At 43.7% G+C, this 17,642-nt stretch overlaps 1 protein-coding gene across 4 annotated transcripts in view; it reads right to left on the bottom strand.

The window, feature by feature from the left end:
* Positions 1–17,642, bottom strand: part of LOC147005964 (uncharacterized) — a 34,334-nt gene that overhangs the window by 5,079 nt on the left and 11,613 nt on the right. For 2 of the 4 annotated variants that reach the window (XM_085835153.1, XM_085835154.1), the window contains exons 2-3: positions 11,047–11,104; positions 9,274–9,370 (exon numbers count right to left, since the gene is read on the bottom strand). In XM_085835153.1, the coding sequence (XP_085691279.1) occupies positions 9,274–9,370; positions 11,047–11,104 (155 nt within the window). Of the gene's footprint in view, positions 1–9,248; positions 9,371–11,046; positions 11,105–17,642 lie in introns of all 4 variants that reach the window. The other 2 variants (XR_015046563.1, XR_015046562.1) reach the window with 2 other exon arrangements.

The following is a 17,642-nucleotide window of genomic DNA, read 5'->3' on the forward strand; positions in this document are numbered from 1 at the left end:
GGGAAAATTCCTGAATAGAACAGTAATGGCTTGTGCTGTAAGATCAAGAATTGACAAGTGGGACCTTGTGAAACTACAAAGCTTCTGCAAGGCTAAAGACACCATCAATAAGACAAAAAAACCACGAACACATTGGGAAAGGATCTTCACCTATCCTAAATCAGATAAGGGACTAATATCCAATATATATAAAGAGCTCAAGAAGCTGGACTCTAGAAATTCAAATAACCCCATTAAAAATGGGGCTCAGAACTGAACAAAGAATTCTCACCTGAGGAATACCGAATGGCAGAGAAGCACCTGAAAAAATGTTCAACATCCTTAATCATCAGGGAAATGCAAATCAAAACAACCCTGAGATTCCACCTCACACCAGTCAGAATGGCTAAGATCAAAAATTCAGGTGACAGCAGATGCTGGCGAGGATGTGGAGAAAGAGGAACACTCCTCCATTGTTGGTGGGATTGCAAGCTTGTACAACCACTCTGGAAATCAGTCTGGCGGTTCCTCAGAAAATTGGACATAGTACTACCGGAGGATCCAGCAATACCTCTCCTGGGCATATATCCAGAAGATGTCCCAACCGGTAAAAAGGACACATGCTCCACTATGTTCATAGCAGCCCTATTTATAATAGCCAGAAGCTGGAAAGAACCCAGATGTCCCTCAACAGAGGAATGGATACAGAAATTATGGTACATTTACACAATGGAGTACTACTCAGCTATTAAAAAGAATGAATTTATGAAATTCCTAGCCAAATGGATGGACCTGGAGGGCATCATCTTGAGTGAAGTAACACAATCACAAAAGAACTCACACAATATGTATTCATTGATAAGTGGATATTAGCCCAAAACTTAGGATACCCAAGATATAAGATACAATTTGATAAACGCATGAAACTCAAGAAGAATGAAGACCAAAGTGTGGACACTGTGCACCTTCTTAGAATTGGGAACAAAACACCCAGGGAAGGAGTTACAGAGACAAAGTTCGTAGCTGTGATGAAAGGATGGACCATTTAGAGACTGCTGTATCCAGGGATCCGTCCCATAATCAGCTTCTAAACGCTGACACCATTGCATACACTAGCAAGATTTTGCTGAAAGGACCCAAATATAGCTGTCTCTTGTGAGACGATGCTGGGGCCTAGCAAACACAGGAGTGGATGTTCACAGTCAGCTATTGGATGTATCACAGGGCTCCCAATGGAGAAGCTAGAGAAAGTACCCAAGGAGCTAAAGGGATCTGCAACCCTATTGTTGGAACAACATGATGTACTAACCAGAACCCCGGAGCTCTTGTCTCTAGCTGCATATGTATCGAAAGATGGCCTAGTCGGCCATCAATGGAAAGAGAGGCCCATTGGACTTGCAAACTTTATATGCCCCAATATAGGGGAATGCCAGGGCCAAAAGAATGGGAATGGGTGGGTAGGGAAGTGGGGGGCGCTATGGGGGACTTTGGGGATAGTATTGGAAATGTAATTGAGGAAAATATGTAATAAAAATATTAAAAAAAAAAAAAAAAAGATCAGGCTGTGAGCAAACCTGGAGGGCTTATTCTTAATTAGTGGTTGATGTGGGAGGACCCAGCCCATTGTGGGTGGTGCCATCCCTAGGCTGGTGGTCCTGGATGCTATAAGAAAGCAGGCTGTACACCCATGAGGAGCACGCCAGCAAGCAGCACTCCTCCATGGCCTCTGCATCAGCTCCTGCCTCCAGATTCCTGCCCTGACCTCCCTCAGTTTTAGAGGATGTGACCCATGGTCTGTGGCTCTGGGAACTTGGGGAGACGACATCATGGCAGTGGACGTGTGTGGCAAGGCTGGTTGCTTATTTCATGACTAACCAGGAAGCAGAGAACAAGACCAGACGTAGCCAAGGATATCCTAACGCCAAGAACCTGATCCCAGGCGCTTCCTTTATCTTTATCTTTGTCCAACCTCCGAAACCTCTACAACTTCCTAAAATGGGGCCACCATCTGGGGACCAGGCAAGCATTGAGGTGATGAACCATCAGTGGCTTCTGACTACAGCAAAGATCTCGTGTTGTCTTTAAGCTGGAATGATCACTATCCCCAGGCAACACTATGCTTGGTGTGGTATGCAAAAAGGTATTATTTTTACAAGCTAGAGCCCAGTCAATATCATGGTCGGGTGCTATTAAATATTTAGATAACCAGTTGCAAACTAATTGACCTTTGGGGGATGTCTCTGTAGGCCATTCTAGAATGTCAACTGCTTTGTCTTTTAAATGTTGATTTTTTTTTAAAATATGGCTTGTGAGTATGCAAATTAAGGTTTCAGCCCAACTAATTAGCTATTGATATTTTGTTAAGTAAATATGCTTGAGGAGAAAGCGCACTTGGTCAGTTTCAGTGAGGAGCGGGCTGATCGTGGGGTTACAGGAGGTCTTTAATGCAGGAATAATGGCCGCCGAGGGAAATGTGGGTGAATGATAAGAGTTGTCAGCTCTCTGTGCGTTGAGGTTTTCCAGCTAATCGACCTCATTACTTGCCACATTAAAGGAGATTAAGTGTGTCAACACTTGCTGCGTTATAGAAGATTTGCAGCAGAAGTATGGCCAACCTCATCCAAGGGCAGTTTCCACAGAATAAGAAGGGAAAAGAGGCGAAAGGAGGAAAGGAAGGAGACAATGAGGTCTCCAGCACCAGGGCTGCCCATGGACAGAGGCTCGGGAGGAGGAAATGCTGGAGCTGGGAGCTGGGGGAAGTCACACCAGGTTTTCAGTCCTTCATGTTTACCCTCTGCTAAATAAATTTCATTTCTCCTGCCCCACCCCCACACCATGGTAACCTTATGACTCTATCTTCCCTGGAAAATTCTTGTATTTCATTACCTGAAATTTTCCAGCGATTCCAAGCTGGAATGGGCAGAGGACACACACATACTTATTAGCTGCCAGGCCCCATGTGGTCAGCGTTGCTATTGCCCACTCCCCCGAGCCTGAATCTCCTCTCCCTCTTATTTCCCTGTGGGAACCCCAGATTTTACTCAGATTACTGAAGAAATATCATTTTGGATGGACCTCCTCACTAGTCCTCCTGACCAGGCACCAATTGTAAGATCTGTAAAAAAGGAAAGAAAAACTCTCTTCCATGAAACCCACCCTATTCACATCCCTGAAGGAAGTCTTCATACCTCTTGCTTTTGTATTAATAACATTTTTTTAATCTAATGAACCAAGCAGTGGTGGCTCACGCCTTTAATCCCAGCTCTTGGGAGGTTGAAGCAGGTGGATCTCTGAGTTGGAGCCCAGCCTGATCTACAGAGTGAGTTCCAGGACAACCAGGGCTACATTGAAAAAACCCTATTTCAAAAAAACAAAAAAAAAAAACAAAAACAAAACAAAAAACCAATATAATAAAAATATCTAATGAATACTCCTTAACATTTCTATATACTTATTTTATAAGCTGTCTGGACACATGAATTGGATTGTGTTTCTTTCAATTGTCTTATTTCAAACATTTTGCAAACAAAAGGCAATCCATCTATATGCATGGATGTATGTATGTATTACTACTACTACTATTATCATTGTTTTATCTGAATTGTGCAAGCAATTTCTTCTTACCTGTTTTGAATTTCACTTTCCTGCCAATGTTGTTTCACTTCCTAATTTTTATTTTTTTAGGTGACAATGATCTTTTACTTGAGCAAAGATAACACAGTGGAACTCCGAGGCTCTGGCTTTGTTTTGTTTAGTTTTTCCTTACTGTTACCATTTCCTATCATAATTACTTAGTCAGTTATATTTTCATTTAAGTCATTGAACAAGGTTTCTTTTAAAGTATACTCAGAGACTGGGGACATGGCTCAGCAGTTAAGAGCACTGACTTCACAACCAAGCCTGAGTTCTGGTCCCCAGAATGCACATAGAGTCCTGTGTGTGCTCCTGTAACCCAGGGTGCTAGGTGGTGGAGACAGGAAGATTGCCGAGGCTCCAGCATTAGCCAACTCAGTTGGAAAACAATTTGTGTCCCAGGCTCAGCGAGAGATCCTGTCTTGACACGAGGGAATAAAATGTCATGTAATGAAGCAGGATTCACACCATGTTCTCCTTTGTCTTCTGTGCAAGTGCATAAGGGCATGTGCACCTGAGCACACACACAGAGACACACACACACAGAGACACACACAGAGACACACACACACAGACACACACAGAGACACACAGAGACACACAGACACACACACACAGACACACACAGAGACACACATACACACACACAGACACACACACACAGTCACACATACACAGAGACACACATACACACGCACACACACATTCTTTCAAAGTCAAACTATGAAGACCCTATCTCAAACAAAATAAAAATGCACTTTAAAGATACCCTGTTGCTCATTAGTAGAAAAGGCATTCCAAATTTGCTATAATTTTGTTGCTTGTGCCTTTGGCAGGCTCTCCTGTAACCTAGCCTGACCTTGAACTCCTCAACCTCTTGCTTCGGTCTCTCAAATGCTGGAACACTAGGTGGTATGCCACTATGTCTGGCAGATTTAACATGATATATGTCAACTATACAAAGTGTTATGGAACATTTTACATGACTCTGTTCTCACATGTAAACGGAATTCCCCGAGGATAAAGGATTAAGTCTGTTGTTTATAATGGGGTCACGGAGGACTAAAAGGAGCTTCTAAGTAGCTTCGCCTTGTGTGAATATGAACTTTCCATAGCATCCGGTCACTGATTTCATACGGGAATAATTACTAAGGAAATCACGAATCTTTGTGGAAATGGACAATCGTTCCCATGGCATGCCTGCTTCAGAGTTTATAGTGGGTTGCTGGTCCCTGCTATGGACATTCTGGGTTCTTCTGCCTTGGTTTTTGGGGAATTCCTCCCTCTGACCAGATGTGCCTCCCATTACTCCCAAAGCAAAGCCTCAATTCCCGTGGGGTTAGCACTAAGAACCCCACTAACTGTCCCTCTTGCTCTCTCCTTCCTTTTGAGAAGACTCTGCTCAGCATCTCTCCATGAAACAGCCTGCTGCCTGCTGGTTAAACCCATCCTTCACTTCTCATTCACTCGGACACAGTCGCTATCACTTGCTTCCTTTTCTTCTACTCTATTTATAATTTTTATTTTTCTTAACTTCATTTCAAAATTTCACAGTTTAATGAAACATCATTTAAGACATGTCTTCAATTAACTAAATTATAATCTCTTCACAGGAGCATACACATATGTATATATTGTACAACCATAACTTATACCTGTATAACAGAACTATAAACAGGAGTAAAGGGATAATGGATATCCCATAGTCCTTTGTTGGTTGGCAGATTGGTTCAACAGAGTTGTTATATCCTATAACCCTGAGTGAAATACAAACGAATCTCTTTCCTTTTTAAAAACAAAATGCTTTGATCCAGCGAGGCACCTTAGCAAAGAGGGTTGGTTCTAAGCCTGATGACTTGAGTCCAATCCCCAGAAGGAAGGAAGGAAGGAGAAAACAGACTCCTTGAAAGTTTTGACATGAACCAAATGCCTACTGTGTGCCATTATTGATACATTTAAAATGATTTCCAAGGATTTGCTCTCTCTCTCTCTACAACAACCAGAAGAGAGGAGAGAGACAGAGACAGAGAGACAGAGAAGAAAGCACACCAAGATAGCTCTTTCTCTTGAAAATTCAGCTGATACACAAAACTAACTTGGACTTGGGCATGAGGGGTGCCTGAGAAACATGCAGATTTTCACCATTTAGGAAGGCCTAACGATCTACTTTTGCCTGAAATGGGGATTTGTTTTGGAAGTATAGATTTTGGCAGCCTATTCTATTAGATAATAAAACCAGATAAGTTGAATTGATGGCGAGACAGGCTTTGTACAAGCAAATTTTTCCTTTCAAACCACCTCCTTCACCTGAGAATGCAGAGGTGATTTGTTTTGTTTTGTTTTTGAGACAGAGTTTTTCTGTGTAGCCCTGGGCTGTCCTGGAACTCACTTTGTAGACCAGGCTGGCCTCGAACTCAGAAATCTGCCTGCCTCTGCCTCCCGAGTGCTGGGATTAAAGGCATGCCCAGCCTGGCTGTAAATGTCTGTGCTGAGTTGGAAAGCATTGGTGGGTGTGATTCCTTCGCGAGCACGAGCACGAGCACGGTGGTGATTGGTATATTTTCCTTCAGTTTCTTTCTGGAACTGGTACTTTTTATTCTCAGGCTTTTCAGTACAACACTATTAAATGTTCTGTTCTTCTTTAACATTTTATCATGTTTATTGATTTTGATTTTTTGTGTGGATGCTTTGCCTGCATGTATGTATATGTACCACATATAAGCTTGGTGCCCCCTGGAACCATGGTTACAGATGGTTGTGAACCATGTGAGCGCTGGGAACTGAACCCAGATCCTGTGCAAGAGCAAGAAGTGCTCCTGACCACTGAGCCATCTCCCAGGCCCTATTGCTAGTATTTTAACTTTATGTATCTTGCTGTATTGCCTACACGTGTGTACCCCATGTGTGCGGGGCCTTCAGAGGCCAGGAGGGAGCAGCAGATGCCATGGCACTGGAATTATAAAGGCTCGTGAGGTGCGGAGGATCACTGAAATCTTCTCTCTGGCTCCAAAGTTTATTATTTTAAATATGAAAACATCATTCTGTGTTACGTAATTTACACTTCATATAGTTATGAATCCCTTTGGTAAAACATATATAATCACAATAAGGTGAATGACAAAATCAAAATCCGTAGCATGGACATTAAGGCAGTTTCACACAGCTGTCTCATGTCATGCTAGCAACAGAGTGCAGGCCTTTGGCAAGGCAGGAGCGCACTCTGCCACTGAGTTAGCTCTCAGCCCTTTGCTTTTCAGCTCTCAAAATATGATCGTAAAGCTTCCATAGGTTAACGGGAGCCATTAATTGACATAAGGAAGGTAGTTTTCTTTAAGAAAACTGCCCATACTTGTGTCATTGTTATAGAAGAATTAGATTACAAAAATGTTAATTTGTATCATCAGCCTAGAATAATTGTGACCTCTGGAGGCCAGAGGTCACAGGTTAGCCCACTGCATTCTGGGTGCTATGTTAGCTTTTGGAGTGGGAAAGTGCAGATAATGTTCTGAGATATTAAGTTTCATAGTTACCAGGTGTGGTGTGCAGGCCTCTCATCCTAGCACTGGGGAGGCTGAGGCAGGAGATCAGAAAGTTCAAGCCCAAGTCCACCTATAGGGAGATGAAATAAGAATTCCTCTTTTGACTTTAGAATTTATGGTTCAAACTTGTCAGTTGGTGATAATAAGTTATTGGTTAATTAGAAAAAAAATTAAGAAGCATATATAATCTTTCAGCCAAGAGCAAACATCTGGAGGCCAAGGAGATGGCTTGGCAGTGAGTTTGTAGTAAGATTGCATAGACTTTGAGTTTGGTTCCAGTAACCATATTGGGAGGCTCAAATTAGCCTGTAGCGTCATCCCAGAGGGAATCCTCTGGTCTCCTCAGACACCGATATGCTGGTGTGCATGCCAATACATGCAGACAAATACACATACCAAAAACAAAAAAACAAAAAAAAACTTAAAACAAAGAACAAGCAACTTATAGTTCCTCAGGATCACGAAGTCACATGTCGGATTAACACCCAGGGATATTTCAAATTGAATATTAATATTTGGGGGCACAGGAGACATAAGGACATGAATTGTGTCCATGAATGGTTTCTAAACACAACAAAACTACTACCACGAGTTAGGTAGTTTTGGAATTGGTTCCAAAGGGACCTGTATTCCTTAGGCATTCTGTTTGTTATTCATTTAGCACAGCTGTGTCTAATGCCTCTGATGCACTTTGTGAGAGTCATGGTGGTGAGCCCGGACATAGGCCCCGCCCAAAATGCTCAATGGTGGAGACAGAACAGTGCGTGGGCAATCTGAAGGCGGTGTAAGGTAGGGTAGGGCAATCATGCTCATGCGAGCAGGTTCCCAAGTGAGGTGATGAGAGAGGCAGGTCTTAGAAGGTTCACCAGTCTCCAGACAAGAGGAGTGGTCAGGGAAGGACAGTTACTTTCCCATCCTTACAGACAGCTAGAGGCAAAAAAGCCAGGGGCCTGCTTATGAGGTGACACCTCACCCAACGGCTTAATTTTGCAGGGCTGAGGGCAATGACACTAAGCACACGCAGGAGTCTTGTCACCCAGAATCCGGCCTTTGGTTCTCTATTTTGAGGAAACTAGGAAGCCAAGAAGGGCTGTAATGAGAATTTTGGTTTCTTAAAAAACCCAGTGAAGCGGATATGTTTTTGTTTTAATCCCAGGTGTGGGATCTGCAGCTGCTTCAGGTTGTCCACAGACGTTAGCTATGATTGTCTCATGCTCTAGGAAGAACATGGTTTTTGCCAGCTGCAGATGGTTTAATCTGTGGACTCTGGAGAGGGAATAAAGTGGGAGGCCCCCGAGAGGGCCCGTGGCAGCTGCTGCTCCCCCTGCTGCTGCTTTCTGTGTTGCTGGATTGCTGTTTTGCTATTTTGCTGGATTGCTGGTTGACCTTGACCCTGGAAACCTAACCCCTCTAATCAGCAGGAAGTAATCCAAAGAGCTCTATGACCCCTTTCCCCTCTAACCTTCTTTCCTACTCAATGGGTGGGGATGGGGGGCGTGGAGAGGATTAGAGTGGAACAGGGGTTGGAAGGATGGTAGGTATAAGAACCTAAAAAAGAAGCTCAAAAAGATATGCCAACAGGGGGCTGCTCTCCCAGGTACATCATGATGCTCTTATCTGCCAGGATGGTAAAGGATGCCTCCAGACATGATTCAGACTCCCATGGAATAAGCTCAGGGCAGAGAGAGGGGTACCCCACAGAGGGTGATGGGAATTGGCAACTGTGCTTAAGGAAATTGATTTAGAAAATAATGTTGGTGATTATTACATGAGACATTTACTAACTATAAGGCCATGAAGCTTACGTTTTTCCCTGAGTTCTGCGGATGGTTCTACTTGCATGGTAGGCAAGTGCTCCACCATTGAGCCAAACCCTTTCTTCTTATTGCATATCATAACACAAACACTTATAACTGACACAACAGCTGCAGAACCATGCAATTGCTCTAAAGATAGCCCAGGTCTTTATGGACCTGAAGGGCAGGTTCGGGAGCCTCCAGGTAAAGAGGACTCTCGAGGCAGAGCAGAGAGAAGCAGCAGCCACTGACAGCATCCTCTGCAGCCTACGTGGCTGCCTGAATTCCCAATCATCTTTACCATCTGTGTACGGCTCTCTCCTCACCGTCTGTCAGTGTTTAAAGTTTTCGTGTGCGTGGTTCTTATGTAAATGTTGGTGAAAAACATTGCCGCTGGCTCCTGTGCCCGTGCCTTCTTTATCACTGTAGAGAGAGGATGGAGCATCAGCACTGAGTGTCTGTCTCTCACCTTCATCCCTTTCATAAATCTGTGGCAACTATGGTGGAAAGTCTGAAGTGGAGATTCTGATCTGGGAATGTGTAACACGTTAAGTCTTTCCTCCCGCTGTCCACTTAATTCCCAGAAATAACATGTCTGAGACTAATTATTTATTAATAAATGCCTAGCCAATAGTTTTGGCTTGTTCTCTGATTTGCTCTTATTATCTCTTTTATTCTAACCTGGGTTCTGCTACATGGCCAGTCTCCTCAGAGTTCAGGGCAAATTTCTCCTTTAATCTATCCTGAGTTCAGCTACCTGCTGGTTTACTTCTCTCTCCTCAGCATCCTGACCCTTTCCGAGAATTCTCTCCTAAATGTCCCACCTACTATTTGCTGCCTCAGTTCTTTGGCCATAAGCTTTTTTATTGACAGGTGATACTTGTAAGAGATAACAACCTAGTTATTCTACTGCCTTCATCTTCCATGTGCTGAGATCACAGGCATATGCCATCACACCTAGATAAACTAGGAGTACTGGGGACCAAACTCAGGACTTTGTGAATGCTAGGCAGGCATTCTACTAACTGAGCTATATTATCAGCCCAATATTAACCATTTTTACCTTGATAGCTAGTGTATTGATAGTTTAACTGGCTTTATGCCATCTTTTTCTCTGCCAACATACTTTGTCATTCTACCTACTCCTAAAAGGAGAATCCAGGCAAGGGAAGGAAGAGGAGAAAGGACAGGATCCAAGTAAGGTTCACACTGTGTTTAATGAAGATCTGCTTTCGGGAAGCAAGCCATCCATTAGCCTTAAACGTAGGCATCAAGCAGAGAATGAAAATATTGCTACAATCCCCAGCATCCAGGTTATTCAGATGAATCTCACTACTCTCTATCAATAGCCTGCTGTTGAGGTGCTGAGAACAGAGAGTTTTCTTGTTTGAAGCACCACTCCCCAGCCAAGAATTCTGTAAAACACTTTATTGTGGTTGTGTACTGTTGCACAGCAGTCCTTACTGAAACACCTGGAGCCCCAGGCCCAAAATGATTGAAATCTAACCTAATGATTGAAATCACATCACAAGGAAGGGAGTGATCAAAGAAGCACCCGTTTAATCACCTCAGAATGATCCTATCTCCACATGAAACCAATGGTGTGGGCAGTTTACCTGCCTCTCTCCTGACACCTCTGTATTTCCTAGCTGCAAGGGAGTCTGAGAAATACTGTTACCTTTTCTGCCTCAGATGGACAGGGACACAGCTTAAAAAGTTAGGAGAGGGGGCTGGTGAGATGGCTCAGTGGGTAAGAGCACCCGACTGCTCTTCCGAAGGTCCAGAGTTCAAATCCCAGCAACCACATGGTGGCTCACAACCATCCGTAATGAGACCTGACGCCCTCTTCTGGTGTGTCTGAAGACAGCTACAGTGTACTTACATATAATAATAAATAAATAAATATTAAAAAAAAAAAGTTAGGAGAGGCACCACATAAACAACCTACCATATCACCTCAGGAATGTCAGTTGTTTAGATATTGAGTGATCTGAACATACGGCTGGGCCCAGTTCTGACTAATAAAATATATCTCCAGTCAGTGCTTTCCTGAGGAATGAACAGGTAAACCTTTGCAGGGAATTCTCCTTTGCTCTTACCCTTTCTCGTCTCTGAAGAACACATGCAATGGCTGTCCACTAAGCAGCCATCTGGAGGCTGTGAAATAACAAGTGTGACATGAAAGTCAGTACATTAGGGATGGTGATAGGAAACAGTGGCAGAACCTAGGCTCCCGAGCATCCCTGGGCTTGCAGAGACCTGGGCTGCTGACCCTCAGGACACTGTTTTAACTTTCTCTTTGTATAAAGTTTCCCTTTGGTTTTCTGTTATTCCCTACTGGGTACATTCCTAATACAGGATCCATTACAGTGTCCAGTCTAGGGGAGGGGGTATCCCCACACAATTCACCTTGGAAATAGAAACACCAGGACTTGGTGATGGGTCACTGCCTACAAGGATGAAGGGATGTGGGGAATCAGAGATGGCGGCTAGCTTTGCGGTTAGGAACAGCTGATAGGAGTATATAATCTTTCCCTTTCATTAACAATGGGAAACCTTCACTCTCTGGAGCAGAAGAGCTATGAAAGCCAAAAAGAAAAGAAAAAAAAATCTTAGTTTTGTTCTCTTGACACCTGTTTCCCATTGAGCCTTAGGGAAAATTTAAATTAATCTCACATTTAATATTGCTGAAATAGATCAGAAGTAACTACTGTCTACTTTGAACATCGCATCTGGAGCACATGAGAGCTCCCCCAAGCCCCCTCTCCCACCAGAGTGCAGGTGTACAAAGCACAACTCTCTTGCTCCCATCCTGTCCTGTTCTCTATTGCTCACAGGACTAGAATATGCATATATTCATATACGTATGAATATACTAAGTTCTTCAATCAGCAAATAACACTACACAGCTGGATCAAATAAACATTTCATAGCAGGGCTTTTTTTTTCTTTTTAAAAGATGTATTTTCTAAAAATATCTACCGTGTGTACATAATGGTAGTAGGTATATAAAGACACAGAATGAAAAGGAAGGTTATTCCGGATATTCTATTCAACCATATGTTGTGGCTTGCATCCCTCAGTGACTCTCAGACACCATGTTCCAAAGTCTTTGTTGCCAGCTTGTGGCACAATTTCTAAGTGGTGGGGCCTGGCTAGAGAAAATCAAGTCCTTGGTGGCATGCCCTTGAAGGGGATACTAGGACCTCCAGCCATAGGCCCAAAGCAATATATCCAGCTGGCCATGGGCTGGAACCTTTAAAACCATGAACCAGAATAAGTCTTCTTCCTTTTAAGTTGATTGTGTCTAGCCTTTTGTCATAGTACTTGAAAGTTAGCTAATGCCACCGTCACTTTCGACTGTACTGCCTCTGATAAGCACAGTGCATCTCAAGAACCACAAAACTGACACATTTCCAGAAAGTGCAGCCTTAGGCTACAAAGACTCCCTTCACCTCATGTTCCAGCTCCCGTGGAAAGGCTAGTGTTCTCATAGGGTATCCTGAGCAGGCTTGGAAGGCAGAATAATAACTCACAAACCTCCCACCCTTTAATGGAAAATCTTAAGTGCATATATGGTAGCAGGTAAAGCTTGGAAGCTGTGAGGTAGGGATGTTGAGAGAGAGACCAGGTAGGTGATGAGAGAAAAACTACAAGTTAAGTTGCTGGCTTGATCACTGAGATCCAGGCCACCATCTCCAGTGGTGAGAGGCTCCCCCCTCCCCCAACTCTTTGGAGGCAGAAAGGAAGAGCCTAGACTGTAGCAATGGCTAAAAGCACCTTTAAAGCTAATACCAGAGGCAGCCAGGGTGTAAACAGCTCTGGACCAGGCTCACAGGACACAGCTGGAGGCAGTCTAGCTCTCCCATGCTCTGTCTCCCACCTCCAACAACACATCTGGAGCTGTTCCCTGCCTCTACAGTGGATAAGGTTCAGCAATATAGTAACACATTCTGCTATGTTTTACACTAAGTAACCAGTTACAGAGCTTCTATGTTAATACCCAGACAAAGCAAGCATTTAGGAACATGGAACATGGGGCATCTCTAAGACAAAATCCAAATCCCAATTAAAATATTCATTTCTCCTCTATAAGTTTCAGTGTCTCTGGTTTTATGTGAAGTTCCTTGATCCACTTAGACTTGACCTTAGTACAAGGAGATAGGAATGGATCGATTCGCATTCTTCTACATGTTAACAACCAGTTGTGCCAGCACCATTTGTTGAAAATGCTGTCTTTCTTCCACTGGATGTTTTTAGCTCCCTTGTCGAAGATCAAGTGACCATAGGTGTGTGGGTTCATTTCTGGGTCTTCAATTCTATTCCATTGGTCTATTTGTCTGTCACTATACCAGTACCATGCAGTTTTTATCACAATTGAAACTTATAGAGGAGAAAGTGGGGAAAAGCCTTGAAGATATGGGCACAGGGGAAAAATTCCTGAATAGAACAGTAATGGCTTGTGCTGTAAGATCGAGAATTGACAAGTGGGACCTCATGAAACTACAAAGCTTCTGCAAGGCTAAAGACACCATCAATAAGACAAAAAAACCACCAACAGATTGGGAAAGGATCTTCACCTATCCTAAATCAGATAAGGGACTAATATCCAATATATATAAAGAACTCAAGAAGGTGGACTCCAGAAAGTCAAATAACCCCATTAAAAAATGGGGCTCAGAACTGAACAAAGAATTCTCACCTGAGGAATACCGAATGGCAGAGAAGCACCTGAAAAAATGTTCAACATCCTTAATCATCAGGGAAATGCAAATCAAAACAACCCTGAGATTCCACCTCACACCAGTCAGAATGGCTAAGATCAAAAATTCAGGTGACAGCAGATGCTGGCGAGGATGTGGAGAAAGAGGAACACTCCTCCATTGTTGGTGGGATTGCAAGCTTGTACAACCACTCTGGAAATCAGTCTGGCGGTTCCTCAGAAAATTGGACATAGTACTACCGGAGGATCCAGCAATACCTCTCCTGGGCATATATCCAGAAGATGTCCCAACTGGTAAAAAGGACACATGCTCCACTATGTTCATAGCAGCCCTATTTATAATAGCCAGAAGCTGGAAAGAACCCAGATGTCCCTCAACAGAGGAATGGATACAGAAATTATGGTACATTTACACAATGGAGTACTACTCAGCTATTAAAAAGAATGAATTTATGAAATTCCTAGCCAAATGGATGGACCTGGAGGGCATCATCTTGAGTGAAGTAACACAATCACAAAAGAACTCACACAATATGTATTCATTGATAAGTGGATATTAGCCCAAAACTTAGGATACCCAAGATATAAGATACAATTTGCTAAACGCATGAAACTCAAGAAGAATGAAGACCAAAGTGTGGACACTGTGCACCTTCTTAGAATTGGGAACAAAACACCCAGGGAAGGAGCTACAGAGACAAAGTTCGTAGCTGTGATGAAAGGATGGACCATTTAGAGACTGCTGTATCCAGGGATCCGTCCCATAATCAGCTTCTAAACGCTGACACCATTGCATACACTAGCAAGATCTTGCTGAAAGGACCCAAATATAGCTGTCTCTTGTGAGACGATGCCGGGGCCTAGCAAACACAGGAGTGGATGTTCACAGTCAGCTATTGGATGTATCACAGGGCTCCCAATGGAGAAGCTAGAGAAAGTACCCAAGGAGCTAAAGGGATCTGCAACCCTATTGTTGGAACAACATGATGTACTAACCGGAACCCTGGAGCTCTTGTCTCTAGCTGCATATGTATCGAAAGATGGTCTAGTCGGCCATCAATGGAAAGAGAGGCCCATTGGACTTGCAAACTTTATATGCCCCAATATAGGGGAATGCCAGGGCCAAAAGAATGGGAATGGGTGGGTAGGGAAGTGGGGGGAGCTATGGGGGACTTTTGGGATAGTATTGGAAATGTAATTGAGGAAATTATGTAATAAAAATATTAAAAAAAAAAAAAAAAAAAAAAAAAAGCTGCTGAGGCATGAAAGTGTAGCTCAGTGCTACAGTTATCTGTCCTCCACATTCTTTCCCATACGAATTTTTAGGAATAAGAAACTAATTAACACAGCTATCTACTCTGGTCCAATCGGTGGTGGCTTGAGAATAAGGCCCGTTTCCCACGGAGTGGGAATTCTTGAGAAGCCTGTGTGAGAAGTGAACAAAGGGGCGATTGGAAACAATGGATTGTCTATCCAATGCAGCTTTACATATTGGATTTAACAATGTAATATACCACAATATAATCAATACTTAATGAAACTTACAATATCCAGTCTTTACTATTAATAAATGAGTCTTATGGGAAAATTAAAAAAAAAAAAAAAAAAATATTCATTTCATTCAAAAATCCTATTCTGGAGCTGGCAAGATGGCACAGTGGGTAAAGGTGCTTGGCCCCTGGGATCAATTCCTGAAACCTATGTGTCTTGGTTAGGGTTTCTATTGCTGTGAAGAGACACCACACCCAAGACAACTATTATAAAAAACAACAACAGCAAAACCATTTAACTGGGGCTGTCTTACAGTTTGACAGGTTTAGTCTGTTCTCTTCATGGCAAGAAGCATGCCAGTGTGCAGGCGAACATGGTGCTAGAGAAGGATCTGAGAGTTCTATAAGTTTGATCTGAAGGCAGCAGAAGGAGACTGAGCTACACTAGGGATTGCTTGAGCATATGAGACCTCAAAGCTTGCTCCCCACAGTGACACATTGATCCACCAAGGCCACACCAGTACCACTCCCTAATGACCAAGCATTCAAACACATGAGTCTATGGAGCCTATTCAGATCACCACACTATATAAAGGAGGAATAGGAGAACCAATTTCACAAAATTGACCTTTGGCCTCCATGGGATTGCACTATGGCACTCCCATCTCTCTTCTGCACCCCCCCCCCTCCACTTTTAAAAACAGATCCTCCCTAGGAGGTATGGGTGAAAAGGTCAGCTTAGGAACTTTGGGAAGGTCATGGAACACTTGCCCCTCCAGAAGGGAGAGGCCAATTAGCATTCCTCAGACCACAGTGGGGAACCGACCTGTAGGACACACCATTGCCCACCTTCAGACAAGGGAAGTCCTTGCCACCTCATTCCCTAAAGACCAATCAGTTTAAAGGGTGCACTGTTCTGCCAATCATATTGTGCCTAGTTGCTGATGCTCTGTTCTGACCCTGGAAACAATCTAAAAATTCACTGAATGGGTGCTGGGGGCCACTGCCTCTCCTCTGGGTCTGGGACAACTCCAGTGCACTGGAACAATAAATTCCTTTTGCTTTTGCATTGATCCTGGCTCCACGTGGCTCACTCAGGGGGTCCCCGGTAAGCTAAAGCCCCCCTCCCCCCTTAGAGTCTTACATGGAGAGACAACTCAGCTAGTCAAATGCTTTGCTTGAAACCACGGAGACCTAAAATCAATTCCCAGAACCCAAGTATAAAAAAGAAAAAAGAAAAACAGACTCAGTAGCTGGAGATGCAGAGATAGCAGGATCCTGGGGCCTTCATGTCTGGAGCATCAGGTGTGTACCTTTGATCTGTGGGCCTAGGCCTATGTTATGGAGGAGAAGGCAGCTAAACTTATGCTCAGCATGGCTCTGGGTAGCTGGGGCCATGGCATCTCAGAGGACCACCTTGCTCCCCAAGGGCCTGTGTTGCTGTTCTTTACCAGTGCTCCAGCATCTCCCCTTTCCCCCAACTCTCCCTCTTAAGTCCCCTTAGTCGGTGGGTCTGCTTCAGTACTGAGCAAATGTAACATTTATAACTATTTGATCACAGTGTGAGCAAACTCCAGGAATTGTGGTAAAATGGAGTCCCAAGTCATTCAGGTTCAGTCACACATGTTGAGATATGCACACTTTATACAGGGTAGGGAGAGTTTATATAGCATGGAGAGTGTTTAACTTACATAGAGAATGCTCTACACCAGGAACCTGTCACCTGGGTGCTGAGGAAACAGCTAAACTTTCAAAAGGCCACTTCTCTCTCCTACAAATGTCTCTGCTTGCCAAGTACCGAGCTCTCAGGATCAAATAAAGCAGTTCTTCACAGGATTTCGTATTTGCATTTAAAACAAAAGGTGTCAGCTCCCCTCCCCCACCAGTGGATCTGCAAGGAGAGATGAGTTGACGCTAAATAAGCAGCTTGGTCTGCATTTTCTTTGCTTTCCCTTGCCCACCCCCTCCCCCCAACCACTCCCCCAAGACAACTGCACAGAGCTTCCATATTCTGCTGCCTCTGTCCATTCGATGCTTTTCTAATCCTTCCGATCTCCTTCTAAAGCAAACTGAACACATCTGACTCCTTCCCATAAATTATATGTGAGCACAGCTACCAAAGGAAAGAAAAACAAAATACCATGCTCTCTCTTTCTTTTGTTTGCCAAGTTCAGGAGAGCCCAGCCATCCCTGACTTACAGCAGTCTTCAGGAGCACTGCTTGTCCTCAGCAGGAGGTGGAGGAATGTACCAGACACACTGGTGGGGGGGGGGGAGGGGGGAAGAGAGGGAACCTTCCCCCTAGCCGTGATCCCTGGGAAGCAGCAGCCCCCTTGGAGTAGAAGAAGCCCCCAGTCAAGCTTCCACAGTGGATAAAGACGAACAACTTGACGTTAACCCCTAAGACCCATGAAATGGTAGGGGAGAACAAACTCAGAGCTGTTCTCTGTCCCGCACATGCGCTAGTAAGCACATGCATACTG

The sequence above is a fragment of the Mus caroli genome, unplaced genomic scaffold, assembly GCF_978045245.1.
Source record: "Mus caroli unplaced genomic scaffold, Mus_caroli_1 scaffold_2, whole genome shotgun sequence".
Lineage (NCBI taxonomy): Eukaryota > Metazoa > Chordata > Mammalia > Rodentia > Muridae > Mus > Mus caroli.